Here is a 15,838-nt window from a genome sequence, read left to right on the forward strand (position 1 = left end):
CCTCAAAATGCCTTGGTGTCTCAGATCCAGCCAGGGGATTCTAGTGCATGTGTGAGAATGCGCGCGTACTTGGAGCTTGGAGCGAGTGATGCTTTGCCAAGTAATGGCACAAAACAGAGATCTTATGTTATTATGAGAAGTGTAAAAATATTTTTGGTTCATTATGAAACTGTGGCGGGACAAAGTAGACTGTGACAGGTCACCACAGTTTAGGTAATTAATGGGAACCACTGCATAGTGCATCATCTTAAAAGTCCCAAGGGCAGGACATATCTGCCTCCTCTAATTGGCTAATTCTAATTTGTCTTACTTTTTACCATCACTAGATGTCTCCCCATTCTTTTAGATCACCCATTTGCCTTTTACATTCTCTAAAGCAAACAAGGCTGATGGGACCACACCAGATCAGGCTGACCTAGGAGATGTCTCAACTTCCCTCCTTATGAATATTTGATGCACATACCTCCTGCATGTGTACTGTGAGTTCTGCCTGTTAATCCGTCAAAGGCTTTTACTTCTCATCTTAAGCAGTCCTCTGCATTGCATGGTACAAAATAATTTATTAGACAAACTTACTGGTGCCTACCCAGGCGATGGAATGTGTTTATGCCCCTCTTCTTCTGATAGTGATGTGCATGCTCTGCTCCAAGTCCTAGGAATTAAGGTCATTTGATAACAATGAACTTGTATTTCTCATGTCAAGTTTCCCTTCACACATGGGCCTCAGATCAGTGTTCCTTTTCAAGTCACATTAAGACAATCATTATAAATGGATTATATGCAGTTTAAAATAGGTAATATGAAAATATAAAATGTATGTTCTGATTAGTTTCCACAAGATAGGACAAAAAGCCTAGGACAAGTTCTCAAAAGTAGGTTTTGCATATTATGGAAATTATGTAAAAATCTAAGAGTGGAGGTAAATGAGACTTTTTTGTTTGGGAAAACTCAAGAAATATGTAGAGAAAAAAGATTTTTCACTGTAGGACTTACAGTGTTCGAGATACAAGCCAAAACACTTCACCATAGCACCACCATTAGGCATTAGGAGGGAATACTATGTACTGACCAAGTTTCATGTCTATAGGACCTACGGTTTGGATGTTACGATAATTTTTATCCAAGGAGGAGGAGAAGAAGACGAAGTAAAATCCTAACAAAAATAATAGGGTTCTATGCACTATGTGCTTGGACCCCTAATAAGAAGATGATGTAGGAGAAAAATCCTAATGAAAACAATAGGGCTCCCTAATAAATATAGCCGTAACCGGTGATCTGGGGGGGTCCAGTCACTCCTCGTAAATAGCATTCCCAGTGCCCAGTTCTTGCCAAGATAACTAAAACCACAAAGAGGCCATAAATGAACATCATGTTCTGTGATGATAGCTCAATGCTAGTTGTTTAAAATGCCTGCTGAAAATTAATACACTCAAAGCAGCCATGGTTTTGATGTAATTCAGTGAAAATCCAGTTGCAGACTGGCAGATCAATGCAGCACACCAAATATCAGCTCAATTAGTCTTTTGGTCCCTGAGAAACCACTATTTGAACTTAACCTCAACCCATAAAAATATGAATAGCAACTTCAAGTGGCCAATTTGAGGGAGACTACATCCATTCAAGTTTCATGCGGATAGCTTAATTGGAACAGTGGGTGTTTCTAAAACAGAAGGCTGCGTCCTAGTAAGGCTGCATATCTCAGCTGCCATGTCATCAAGCGCCGTCGAAGGCTGTCTCAATTTGAAGGATCCTTGGAAGGCAGCTATTTGGAAGGATCCTTGGAAGGCAGCCAGTTTGTTATAGAATGTAAGACCAAAAAATGTTTTCGGAGGTGAAGGCATTCATGTTTTCTTTTCTTTTGTTTTGCTGTAAATTAAATGCTGCCCATGTTGTAAACCACTGGGAGACCACGGATGGTTGTCATATGATTTTCATTTGCTGTATTGCATTATATAATGCCAGTTAATATAAAGATTTTAAAAAAGTATTTTTCCTAAATTATTTTTAAATAGTGTTACAGTACTACAATTACAAAAAATCAATAGTACTTAGAACAATATTATGGCATTACTGTTATCGCTTCTGTACTGAAAAAATAAAAAACATATTACAGTATTACTAGCAATTCAATACTGCCATAATGTAATACCATTATATTTTTATATCATAACACCATTGTCTCTATATTTTTGTGGCAGTTTTCATACAGTGCAGATCTCATAAGTGGCAGCCCTAGCAAACTTCTCTTTTCAAAGTTTTCGCATCGTGACTCTGGGGGCGGAAACCTTCATGACGTAGCCATGACATAGCCATTCTGACTTACTAGACCTTCTCATTCTAGCGTTCAATGCTGATGAGTAGTTTAACCTAGAAGCCTCAAAAGGACTGTTCTAGAAAGGACGCAGCCTCACTAGGACTCAGCCTTCTGTTTGAGAAACGCCCCTTGTCAAATGCCTGCTAACACCTGATTGGCCGATGGCAGCCATGTTATTTTTAGTAATTAGGGATAATGAAAAATCCACTTGATACCAAATTCCAGCTTGAATTAAATCATGAATTAAAGCTATCTGAGTAAACCAGCTCTGCCTCCTTAGAATTGATTGACGTGTGGCGGCCATGGTGTTTATCAAATGTTTGTGATAATTATTGAGGTACACACTCTCCCGAGTAGTTTAACATCAGTATTCTGAATATTGGCCAAAAATCCTAGGAATAGTACACAGAGCTTTAAATAAGTGGATCTCAAATGTTTGATTAGAAATCTCACCTCAGTCCAGGCAGGTGGGCTAAGATCTTAGATAAACTGTACTCGGTGGTTATGTTTGAACTTGCAGAGATTACATGGGCCTACAATTTTAGGCCTTACAGCAGTACAGACAGAGCACAACAGTGTAAATGTCTGATGAAAATCTCGGACAATTTTTTTACATGGACTAAGTTGAATAAATAACCTGGATGGAAATATTGGATTAATAATGGATATTTGTCCAAATTATAATTAAAACACCACAGGAACATAAGTACTTCTGACTTTGCATACTGTTTTGACAAATTCTCAGGCTAGCCCATTTACAAAGCAAAAAAATGTATTGCAGCAAAGAAGTCCTCAGAAATCCTGAACCACAATTAGCATGTTTTTTTTTGTTTTGTTTTTATGAGCAGGATAACACTATAAAGCAAAACATCTAGCTAGATCACTTATATGTAGAAATATAAAATTTTGCTATTAGCAATTTGATCATGTCTGGCACCATTATGTATGTAGAGAGCAGAAATGTACTGCAAAGTTTCTATTAACTATGGAGGAGATGTAGGTATGACTAAAATTCAGTTTATTTTATCCATTTGTTTTAACAGTGTTCCTGAATATTGTATGACTAAAATTTGACAAAAATCCTATGTGGCAGCATGGGAGAAGTCGAGCATCAGCTACAGACAGAGAGAAGGGGTGTTGAACCAGCAGGTAAGAGATAGAGATAGATAGCTGGTGGAGCTTGCAATTCACGCACACACATGTGCACCGTGAACTTGAATGGGGTGAAAGCCACAAGCTAGTGATGGCCCCTTTTTGGTTGAGTTTTGGAAAGTGCACTGAAAAGCGCCGTGACAATAAACGCAAGCCCCAGGCTCTGCTGAAATTGCGCCTGCCTCCCAAGTTTTCCTCTGCACACAGCCCCACTGGGGTTCTACACCCTATTACTCATTACTTACTGTCAGAATAGAGAGTATAAGGGTTGGTGACCCTGGACAGGGATTAAACTACGGTCATGGTGGTGGCACCCCAACAACTTAACCACTGCTCCACAGGCTAAACTGGACTCAAAAATCTTTACTTCAAAAAGTTCACCAAAAGAGCAAACAAAGATCCAAAAACAATCCAACCGTTACTGATGAATCCAAAAAATAAGTAATCAGGTAAAATTCACAAAAGATTAAAAGGCCAAAAATAACAAAAGATCCCAAAAAACCACAGCTCATAAAAGATCTCAAAAGTCAACTAGTAACTTGTAACAATAAGGCACAGACAGTAGTACTGACACGAGGAACATGAAGACTGTGCAAAGAAAAAAAAAGGGAATAGGTTTAAATAACCTAGCAAATCAGATACAGATGAAGACAATAAAGAAGTAAACAGTAAAGATTTAAAGTAAAAAAAAAAATATATATATATGTATATATATATATATATATATATATATATATATATATATATATATATATATATATATATATTAAACATAGGTTTTAAAGACATCAGAAAAATCTAAATGTCTTTGAAATATTATTTACTCAGTTTAAAGGATCTTTCCCCTATACTACAGTACATATACAGAGTACTTAACTTGATACTGCACAAAATGGATGCCATGGAGTTCATTACTGTACAGATTTTCCTTTGTGTGTGCATTTGCCCTTTTCTTAACTCCCCAGCCACCTTTTCTATAGCTACAAGTCTCCTTTGCTGTGCTCTGCAAGAGGTTTATTTTCTGCTGGTATCTCCTCCACTGAATGGCCTAGAAAAAAATAAAGGGGAAAAGGGGAGTAGTCATCAGTAATTAAATATTACTCCTTATGATCCTTGAATATTAATTTTAAAAATATTTTTGCAACAAAGTCCAGTTATAAAAACAAACACATAAAATAGGTGTAGCTTCTTTTAAATTTTATTTAATCTAATAGTTTGTCCAAGTGACAAGTGTTTTGATACCTTCATGCATAGCCTGCATCTCTGTGTCTTGTTGGTGGTCTTGCCATGAATGTTTAGACTTACCTACTGACAACACAGCAGTATCACTGACAATATATATGTACTTTAATTCAAATTAATTTAATTGCTTTAAAGTGATATGGTTTAGTAATTGCGAAAGTGTATATAAATATAGCAATTGTAGCAAATAACTGACTATATGCTATAATTGAGGGGACTTCTTTTTTACCTTTGAATTTTCTGTATATGTAGAAAATGACACAGAGGAGAAGCAGAGCAGCTACTAAGATGGCCAGAACCCAAAGCTTGGACCCACCATTACCTACAGAGAGAGAGACATTAATGAAATTTAACATGTACAACAAGCTGGAAGGCAGAAATATAAATAATACATGCTTCGATCTTACTTTTTAATTTAAAGTCCTGGTTGATTATTAATTATATTAATTATTAATTAATATATTAAATTTATAATATATATAATTATATATATTATATATTATATATATATATATATATATAATCACCTGTCTGTGAAACTGCCTTGGAAGCACTGATTTTGACTAAGGTTTGAACTATGTGTTTGGCCTGGGAACCTGTGAATGTACAGGTGTATATTCCAGAATGCTTTGAGCCTAAACTGTTTAAGTAAAGCGATCCATCTCCCATCAGAGCCTTGCTCAGATCCAATTCTGCCTGGCCATCCCAGTGGTTTTTGATCCTGTGGGTTTGACTGTAATAGGTCAGGATGTCTGTGTGCGTGTTCATACTTATGAAAGTCCAAGTGAGAGTGTGGTTTTTAAGATTCTTAGGAGCCATGCATGGAATGACCAGGTGTTGCCCGTAATTTACAGTCATTTCTGTGCTTAAACAAAAGAGAAAAAAAATACAAACCAAAGCTGTGTTACATCATTTACCCGGCATTAATGGCTACATCAGACAGGAGCAATGTAAGAAAAATGTACAGAGGTTATGTAATAAATACGCATTAAGATGTGGGGTTGCGGGTGCCTTTGGGGCCTTGAAAGTATGAGCTGCCAGAGTTAAAGGACAGATGCATACCCAATCCTAATGATTTATGGAAAATAAAACAAGTCTGCATTTAAAGTAAAATCTGGTTCAAAATATAACTTCCATTAATTCCAACCAAAATATCTGAATGAATGAATGCTGAGTCTATTAAGAGATAAAGATATGGCTTTAAATCAGACTTTCTAGACCTAAACAAAAATTTACTACAAATGTTGCATATTTGAATATACACCCTCAAATATGTACACCCTCCTTCAATTCTATATTTTTATACATCAGGGCCTAAATAACAATTGTTTAGTCCTCACCAACTTCTTTAAACAAACAAATAACCTCAGATGACTGCAAAAAAAAAAAACACAACAGATTTCAATATGTAGTCATTTTTTGCCAAAAAGTAAACCAACACTCAGAAATCAGTACTCCCTTCCTACATCCACAATCATTAAGAGAGTAATTAGCAGCCATGTGTTACTAATGAAATGTAGTTAATCAAGTGTGATTACCTCTATAAAGGCAGAACTTTTAGCAGTTTGGTGTTCTGGAGCACTGAGGTGTGTCTCTACATCATGCCAATGAGAAAGGACATCAGCCATGACCTCAATTGTTGTTGCTCATCAGTGTGAAAAGGGTTATAAGACTATCTCCAAACTATTTGAAATTTACCATTTTGAATGAGGATTGATTTAAAGAATGATTTGTAGTTTCACACATGATGTGTATGTTTTGATCACGGATAGTGGTGGAGTTCTCTGATTGTAGGAGGAAAGATGAACAAATAGGCAGCAGGGTGGCATCGCTGCTGCAGCCGCCACTGCTGTGACCTGTGGAGTTATCTGTTGCTACTTTGACCTTTGGTCATGATTGCTACTGCTCTGAACTAAAATTTTTTCTTCTGAACTTTTGTCCAGGTTGGTCTGAATATGATGTATGCCAAATTTCGTGTTGATTGGACATAGATAGATAGATCACTTTATTCATCCCACAGTGAAATTCACCTATTACAGCAGCACACAGAGTTAGAAGTATACTAAAAGTGATTTAACATTATAAATGTAAAAGCGGTTTGACATTATAAATGAAACAAATAAGAATAAGCATACATGTGTATATATTTATATATTTGTGTGGATATATACCTCATAAACTGTGTTGCATATACATATGGATATGGATAATGGATGGTTGTAGTTCAACTGTCGTCCAGTGAGCTTTTCCTAAGATTGGCTCAGTGCAAATAGTGATGAACTGTTGTACGGTGTTTTCACAGTGGGTACAAACGACCTCCTGTACAGCTCCTTTCTACAGCGGAGCTGAATGTGTGTTCTACTAGAAGAAGCTCCTCTGTTTAACTAGTATGTTATGGAGGGGATGCTGTTCATTGTCCAGAATGGCTGTGAGTTTCATGAGTGTCCTTTTCTCCACCACTACCTCGAAACTGTCCAGAGAGCAGACTAAGACCAAGCCAGCCTTCTTGATCAGTTTGTTGAGGTTTTATTTTTTGCATCTCCAGCTCTAATGCTGCCTCCCCAGCATACTGCTGCAAAGAAGACTGCACTGGCTACCACAGACTAGTAGAAGATCTCTAACATCTTGCTGCAAACATTAAACGACCTCAGAAAGTAGTCTGCTCATCTCTTTCTTGTACACAGCCTCTGAGTTGACCTTCCAGTCCAGGTTGTTGTTGAGATGGACACCAAGGTATCTGTAGGTGTCAACCAGCTCAAAGTCCTGACTCATGATGGTAATGGGGCTGGTTGTGGTCCAAGTCCTGTACTCTTCCTGTAGTACACCACCATCTCCTTATTCTTGGCCACACAGGAGGAGTGGTTCTTCCCACACTACTCAACAAAGTTGTTGACCAGGTCCCTGTATTCCTCTTCCTGTCCATCCCTTATGCACCCGACCACCAGAGAGTCATCAGAACTTTTATGAAGATGGCAGAGATCTGACCTGTACTGAAAGTGGTGTACAGGGAGAAGAGGACGGGGGAGAGCACAGTTCCCTATGGTGCTCCAGTGCTGCTCAGCAGGCGCTCAGACAGGCAGGTTTCCAGCCACACAAACTGGGGTCTGTCCGATAGGTAGTCAGTGACCCAGGAGATCATGGATGTGTCCACCTGCATTCTTCTCATCTTCCTTCTCAGCAGTAGAGGTTGGATGGTGTTAAATGCACTTGAGAAATCAAAGAAAGTGATTCTCACTCTGCTGGTGTTGTAGTCCAGAGGGGAGTGGGTATATATATATATATAGATATATGACTGCATCATCCACACCTACCTGTGGCTGGTAAGCAAACTGCAGGAGGTGCAGAAAGGAGCTGACTTAAGGTCTTAGATGGAACAGAACCAGTCTCTCCAGGACATTCATGTGTGATGTGAGGGCTACTGGACTATAGTCATTTGGGGTGGAAGGAGTTGTCTTCTTTGGAACAGGAACCAGGCAGGATGTTTTCCATAGCTCTGGCACCTTCTCCTGTCTATCTTCTTCTGACTGATTGCATCAGAACCTGCAATTTTTCCAGGTTTCAGCTTCTCCAACTGTCTCTTCACCTGGCTGGTAGTGATAGATAGATGGGAGGAGAGTAGTGATTCCACTGAGGATGGCTGTTGGTGGGACAGGGTGGGAAAAGATGTTTGATCTTGAGCTTGGGGGCAGTTGGAAAAGAGTGGTGGTGAGGGAGTGGAGGAGATAGTGTGAGAGGGTGTCATGCTGAACCTATTGAAGCACAAATTCAGCTCATTGGCGCTTTCTAGATTGCCCCCCACAGGTTGTGGTTTTGCCTTGAAGCCAGTGATCTGCTTCATGGCAGCCCACACCTTCTTTGTATTGTTCTGCTGAAGCCTACCCTCCAGCTTCCTTCTGTAGGCTTCTTTGTTCTCCCTCAGTCTCACCTTGAACTCCTGCTGTGCCCTCCTCATCTGTTCCTTGTCCTTCTTCCTGAAAGCCTACTTCTTTTTGTCAATAGTTTCTTCAGGTCCTTGGTGATGCAGGGTTTGTTATTAGGAAAACGATGCACCCTCTTGACACAATACAGGAGAATGGTTTGACTGTCAATATTCTTTAATAACATTTGTTCAGACAGGTCTCAAGATGACGTAAGCCAAATTTGGTGAAGATTGGACAAAATTTGGAGGAGTAGCAAAAATGGCAGTTAGATATAAGCATTTTTAGCATGTTATTGTTACTTTTGATCGGTAGGTGACGCTGGCATGAAATTTGTTGCATAGCCTCAGATTAATCAAAATTCTTTTTATAACTTTTGTGAGGTTTACTCTGAAGATGATGTATGCCAAATTTGTTGATGATTGGACAAAATTTGTAGGAGTAGAAAAAAACAGCTTATGATGAAATCCAAGACAGTGGAAAATCGAATTGATGGCATCATAGGGGCTAATTTGACCATGGACAGTGGTGGAATTCTCTGACTGTAGAAGGAAAGGTCTAGATGAACAAATGGGCAGCAGGATGGCATTGCTGCAGCATTGTTTAGACAAGATGATGTGAGCCAAATGAGGTGAAGATTGGACAAAATTTGGAGGAGCAGTAGCAAAAATGGCAGTTACATGTAAGCATTTTTTAGCATGTTATTCTTACTTTTGACCAGTAGGTGGTGCTGACATGAAATTTGTTGCATAGCCTCAGGTCATGGTCCTGAAAATGCCTACAAAGTTTTGTGTCAGTACGCAAAGTCGTTGCTGAGATACAGCCTCAATTAATGTTTGGTGGATTCACCCTCAGATTCGTTAGCCCATTATGGACAAACTGGAATATTCAAAAAAATTTTGGTAACTTTTGTGAGGCTTACTCTGAAGATGACATGCCAAATTTGGTGATGTTTGGAGAAAATTTGTAGGGAGAGTAGCGAACAAACAGTTTTTAACAAAATGCAAGATGGTCCACAGGAAGTACACTTGAATTTCAGATGTTCTGCATACTCCAGAGACATATAGGAAAAATGAACTGTGAATTTATCACAAATTCTTCAGATGATATAAGGAAAAAAAGTTGTTACAGTTTTTAACTGCAAGGTGATGCAGTCACAAAACTTCTTGGGTACATTCAGATCATGGTCCTGAAGATACTTATCAGGTTTTGTGATGATACGTAGATTTTGATATTCAAACCTGTTCTCCTGTAATGCCCTGGCAAATGCAAAAAAAAAAACAGGATGTGAGGGTGTATCTCAGCAATGCATCTACGTATCATCACAAAACCTGATAAGTATCTTCAGGACCATGATCTGAATGTACCCAAGAAGTTTTGTGACTGCATCACCTTGCAGTTAAAAACTGTAACAACTTTTTTTCCTTATATCATCTGAAGAATTTGTGATATGTAGTAGGCAGTTATATGTAAGCATTTTTGGCATTTTATTGTAACTTTTGACCAGTAGGTAGTGCATCACAAACTTTATTGCATAGCCTCAGGTCATGGTCCTGAAGATGCCTACCAAGTTTTGTGTCAGTGTGCAAAGTTATAGCTGAGACATAGCCTCACTTCCTGTTTGGCTGCTTCGCTGTCAGTTTTGTTGGCCCATTACGGACTATCAAAAATTCTTTTCTGAAGATGACGTGTGCCAAATTTGGAGACGATTGGAAAAAGTTTGTAGAAAAAGACTAGTGAAAACACTGTTTTTGACATAATCCAAGATGGTGGAAAATCTCATGAGGCAGAAATTGACATCATAGTCAATGCATTGAACTTGGCTCAAACCAGGGAATTCCGGGATGCCTGGCTTTTAAATTTTGGACACATGATTCAAAAGTTATGACCATAAATGTATTTTCAAATTAGGCCCAAATTTGACCAGATGGTGGCACTAAAGTGTTAGCAGCACTTGGCCCAAATTTGGTCAGAATGTTCCTTAGAATGTTCCTTACCGGATGGTTCTATGAGCTGCCATAGACACCCTAGCCAGAAGAAGCAGAAGAATAATAAATAATATTAATAATAATAATAAGTTTATTTTATATAGTGCCTTTCTGCAAACCCAAGGTCACTTTACAATATGAAAATAGACAAACATGACAGCAGACAAAGAACAAAGGAAATAAACAAGAAATCCATAGCATGAGTCAGATCATACAGTCAGAGATCAGAAAAACAAGAAAGAAAAAGATTTTTAAGTGTTTTAAGGTGGGTTTTGAAATCCTGTAATGAAGAAAGATCACATATGTTTTTGGGAAGAGAATTCCAGAGTGTGGGGGCAGAGATACAAAACGCTTACCCACCAAACGATGCTAACCTGTGGCGTGGAATTAACAGTAGACCAGTATCTGAAGAGCGTAATGTGCGAACTGGGGAGTAAGTATGAATGAGATCAGAAATGTATGGGGGGCGAGACCATGAAGTGCTTTGAAGGTGATAAAGAGAATCTTGTATTGAATACGGAAACGAACAGGTAGCCAATGAAGTCTGTGTAGGATGGGAGTAATATGAGAGGATTTCTTAGAAAAAGTGAGAACCTTAGCTGCAGAGTTCTGGATATCTGGATTATTTAATGTTGTTTGGTAGACCATAGAAAAGAGAATTACAGTCTAGTCTAGTCAAGAAATGATGAAGGCATGAACCAGTGTCTCAGCGTCATTGATATTTAAGAAGGGACGTAAACAAGCAATATTACGGAGGTGAAAGAAGGCAGATTTGGTGAGTGAAGAAATGTGAGGCAGGAAGGAAAGAGAGGAGTCAAAGATTATACTCAGGTTTTTAACGGTGGTGGAAGGTCGAACCAAAATCCCAGCAATGTTGACATTATCAGCACAGAAAGAAGCAATATTTTTTGGTGAACCGACAAGTAGTAGATCTGTTTTATCAGTGTTGAGTTTGAGAAAGTTACTGGTCATCCAAGCATTTATATTATTAATACAAGCTGTTATGGAGTTGGTGGGAAAAGGAGAGTTGTGTTGAGAACTGATATAGAGCTGGGTGTCGTCTGCATAGCAATGGAAGTTAAAGCCGTGATGACGAATAATGTTACCTAAAGGGAGCATATAGATGATGAAGAGTAAAGGCCCAAGAACAGAACCCTGAGGAACACCGTGAGAGACAGGAGCAGTAGAGGACTTAGCCTGGCGGACAGAGATGTAATGCTGGCGGTCAGACAGGTAAGATAAGATATAATAATAATAAGAAGAAGAAAACATAGAATAACAATAGGGTGCCTATGTGCCTTCGGTACTTGGCCCCCTAATTATAAGAAAACATAGAATAACAATAGGGTGCCTACTCACCTTCGGTGCTTGGCCACCTAATTATTTCTTTGTTTATAGCATTGATGAGGACCATGCAATTGTTATTTAGACCCTAAATAACAACATAAAATTGAAGGAGGGGGAACTTTCTTTTTCCCATAATTGCATTGGGTTTGGGATTTTAAGAACTTGCAGTGAAAATGTCAATAACCTCATTTTACCAGGATCATTAATTCAAGTTCTAGTCAATCTGATTTATCTCTATACACATTTGGAAATTAAGCTGTGTTTAAATAAAAAGTCATGTGTATTCATATCACTACAGAGTACATCATATGTAAGCAAGGATATTGTACAGTCTATATTATTTGTGGCTGCATGCTGTTTATTTACTTCATACCTGTCTGAAGCAGTGAGGCTCTCCAAGACTGTGAGCTGTATTTTGATGTGATGCTGCAGATGTAGGTAAGAGTTGAATTTGTGCTCATTTTCTTTAGTGTACTCTCTATACTATACAGGTCATTTGAATCTGCACTTATTCGAGTGACAGCTTGCAGGGAAGTGGGAGCAAAGCTTGGCTCTGTAGACCACTTAAGCAGCGGAGCAGGGTACACACCATGTGAAGAGCACTGCACATGCTCAGTCGGACTGACCTCGATGGCAATCCCACTGATAGGAGCTGCAAAAAGTATAAAGGGAAGATTTTATAACAGTGTATATCAGAGGTGTCCAATCATATCCACAAAGGGCCAGTGTGGGTGCAAGTTTTCATTCCAGTCGGGGGGGGGGGGGGGGGGGGGGGAGACATAACAGCTAGAGGGAGGTTTTCAGTGGATTTTTAATAATAGCTTTATTATACATTCAGTTGATGTTTGCTATTGATAAGTCATATCCTCACAGCAACTTGTATATTCAAAGCAATTGGCTCTTCAGGTTAATGCCTACTGGTCCTTGGTTTCAGAGGTCTAACGTTCTAATAGTAAGACTAACCTTCAACCTTGACTATGACATCAGACTCCTGAACAGCCTTGGTGGTATTAACTACACATTTATAGCGCCCTCGGTTCTTTATACTGCTCTCCTCCAAAAGCAGAGAGGCATTGCCATGTGACACTTCATCAGTAAACACTGAAATGTTGCTGTTAACAGATTCATCTTCATCCTCCAGGAAACTGTATATCAGTGTTCCCTGTTTGTACCACTGAAAAACAACCTCGTCAGTAGAGGGAGGGAAGGTGCAGGGCAAGATACAGTCTTCAGAGTAGATGCAGGTGACATGAGCATCTAGAATCAAGCAAAAGAGGCACATGAAATATCGTTTAATTTTAACAATTCTGAATTCAAAAAACAGGCAGTGGGTATTTTATTAACATTTATTACATTTTAGGGTAAATACCTTTTTCTAAAAGTCAAGACCTTGAGATAAGTTGGAACAATTAAGAACTTGACAAAATTAAAAGAAAAAAGTTTTAAAACAACAAATATATATTTAGTAATGATCATGATACATGCTTTTTGAGTGGGGTATTTGTTTAAAAAACTGACTGACCAATTAAAATAGGTTATAATCACATGAACTTCAGTTAAAGAAAGAATCTATTCTAAAGTTTGCGCATTGTTTCCTAATGTGGAATGATTAGCATTTTCAGCCGCATTGGAGTACAGCATTGAAATATGTTTATATGATAGTGTTCTGCTTTCTTTTTTCTTGATTTTTGGATTTTGTCTTCTTTATGTGGTTTGCTAATTGCCTGAATTTCTGCCTTTTTTGACCTGTATATTGTCTCACATTTTGGATTGTTTGCCAGTCTTTTAAAATTAACATCTCCTGCAACTGTCTCTGTTGATCCCGAAAGGGAAATCTGGGAAAACTACAGTCAAAATCCCCACAGTCAGCTGAGCTCAGGACCCAGGACATTGGAGTTGTGTGGCAATAATACCACTGTGCCAGCTATTTCCCCTTGTGTTAGGCCCTGTTTAAAGTAAACTGGATGTGCTCATCCATGATGAACAGTATTATACCCTAATCATGCATTTTGACATCATGAGTAAAATATGTTGTGATTTCAAGAAGACATCTTTTATCATGAAATAAATGTTATCTCAAGAAAAAAAAAATATCTTAAGATTTGCTTTTAGGGAGGTGTAACTTGTTTTGGTGGGTTGCACGTGTTAGCAAGGGAGGTGAATCTTAGAGCAGGGAGCTGCCATGATCTGTGATATTTAAATAAATTCAACAGTTGTTGGATAAAAAGTATACAGCATGCCATGAAGAGGGGATCATAGAAAAGAGCTATAAAACCCGGCCTTGCACTGTTGATCTGTTCAGTGAGCTTTGTCACAGTATTTTTATCTTCTACTCGCTTTTTTCCAAAAGGAAAATAATCCCAGAGGAGTTGAATCTGTATACTCCTTTGAATAATTTCTTTGTCCAGTGGAACTCCAGTGACAGCCCAGTCTGCCACACAAATATGCATATCTTATCTGATGTTAACTATGTTTTATAATGTAATATTTTCCTATTTGAAATGTGTCCTCTGTGTGTTAAATATAATGGAATTGATTCCCATAAGAATTTTTTTTTCTTGAATAAACCCAGTTAAAATTTTTTGGAGTAAGCGATACATTCATTGTATAGTGATTTAAATGCCACATAATATTATTGTTTACACATATTAGGGTTGCATGTAGCTAATTTAATTTCATGGTAATTTAATTACATGAAGTCCAAAATCATTCAGTGAATGTATTTAGAGTAAAGCATATGGCATTCCACTGAATAAGGCCCATTGGCAGGAAGTATTTGAGATTACCTTTTCGCATATAGGACAGTTAGTTGGCATATGACATGCAATCATATTTATTAGAACGGAAAACTATAAAATCCAGTAGTTAAGAAATTTGACTACACATTGTCGCCAGATGTCTCTGGCCAATAAAGTTTTAGCCCTGAACTTCATCGGTAGCAGCACTTAACAATCAAACTTTGCTGCAGGTACTTTTAACTTAACTATAATTTTATGCTAGGATATATAGTTAATTTGGCTATGCTTAATTTTAAGATCCTTATTTACTTTCTGTATATATGTGGATGATGGTAAGCAGTGTAGATCTGTTATTGTCAAAGGCACATTTTCAGACATGCAAATGACCCAGAAATCAAACTTACGAAAGAACAAACAAAAACTAAATGACCCACTTCACATTTGTGATTCATATACAGGATTGTTGAATTGCCTTTTTTATGAGATAAAACTACTCCTTAAAAAATACGATTCATTGTTTGATGTTACAAGTCCCCAGTATTGTACAGGATAGTGTTTAAGTTTTAAATATGAAAAAGGAGAGAACTATAATCTTACCTGGAATCTTGCTTTGACCATAGGAAAGTATCCATAAGAGAGTGTAGATCTCAAAGAGTGTGTGTAACACACTCTTATTGGATATGCTGAACAGCTGCATATGCTGTGTGATAGCAAATTGTTAGTGGGAGAATGGAAAGTTAGAGAGAGAAGAAGGGTTATCAAAAAGTTTTTCTCAGTGGAATGTAATCTGACCCCATCCTCTGAGGAAACTGAATAGAAATGCTGTTTGAATATCCCAAGTTCACCTGAGTGGAGTAGCAGACAAACAATAGATTCAGTCACCGTATCATGCCTCTGTGAAGCTAAAAAAAAGAAGTGTAGCCAATGACTTGACTGTGCAGCTATGAGTCAGAGGTGTATTTGAATGTGAGCCACAGAGAGAGAGGCAGGTTGACACACCCAGTGAAGACCATTTGAATGTAGTTAGCAAATGTGTACTATTTTCATTATTTCTTCACTGTATCTCTTGCAACTCGGCAACTTTCCTCACTACAGTGGTTTGACTGAGTGAAACTATAATGCTATGAGCAGTTTTATATT

The 15,838-nt window shown here is 38.1% G+C and overlaps 1 protein-coding gene across 2 annotated transcripts; it reads right to left on the reverse strand.

The window, feature by feature from the left end:
• Positions 1-4,283: 4,283 nt before the first annotated feature.
• Positions 4,284-15,612, reverse strand: LOC113523741 (CD276 antigen homolog). 2 transcript variants are annotated; one of them, XM_026909775.3, is made up of 7 exons: positions 15,296-15,612; positions 12,924-13,217; positions 12,334-12,612; positions 5,236-5,568; positions 4,938-5,030; positions 4,709-4,771; positions 4,284-4,514 (listed from the first exon to the last, which is right to left on the reverse strand). In XM_026909775.3, exons 1-7 carry the CDS (start codon positions 15,393-15,395, stop codon positions 4,447-4,449), a joined length of 1,230 nt encoding a protein of 409 aa, XP_026765576.1. In that variant the 5' UTR covers positions 15,396-15,612; the 3' UTR covers positions 4,284-4,446. The 2 variants fall into 2 exon arrangements, with proteins under 2 accessions (XP_026765576.1, XP_026765574.1); XM_026909773.3 differs by having other exon boundaries at positions 4,709-4,774.
• Positions 15,613-15,838: the final 226 nt, after the last annotated feature.

Source organism: Pangasianodon hypophthalmus, chromosome 17 (genome assembly GCF_027358585.1).
Source record: "Pangasianodon hypophthalmus isolate fPanHyp1 chromosome 17, fPanHyp1.pri, whole genome shotgun sequence".
NCBI lineage: Eukaryota > Metazoa > Chordata > Actinopteri > Siluriformes > Pangasiidae > Pangasianodon > Pangasianodon hypophthalmus.

Bases quoted from the DNA above. Each gene is read 5' to 3' on its own strand.
- LOC113523741 (XM_026909773.3), bottom strand. From the start codon at position 15,395: ATGCAGCTGTTCAGCATATCCAATAAGAGTGTGTTACACACACTCTTT. The intron at 12,613-12,923 runs GTTAGTCTTACT...TACTTTTTGCAG, and splicing joins TGTCATAGTCAAGGTTGAAG to CTCCTATCAGTGGGATTGCC. The intron at 5,031-5,235 runs GTGATTATATAT...CTCTCTCTGTAG, and splicing joins CAAGGCAGTTTCACAGACAG to GTAATGGTGGGTCCAAGCTT.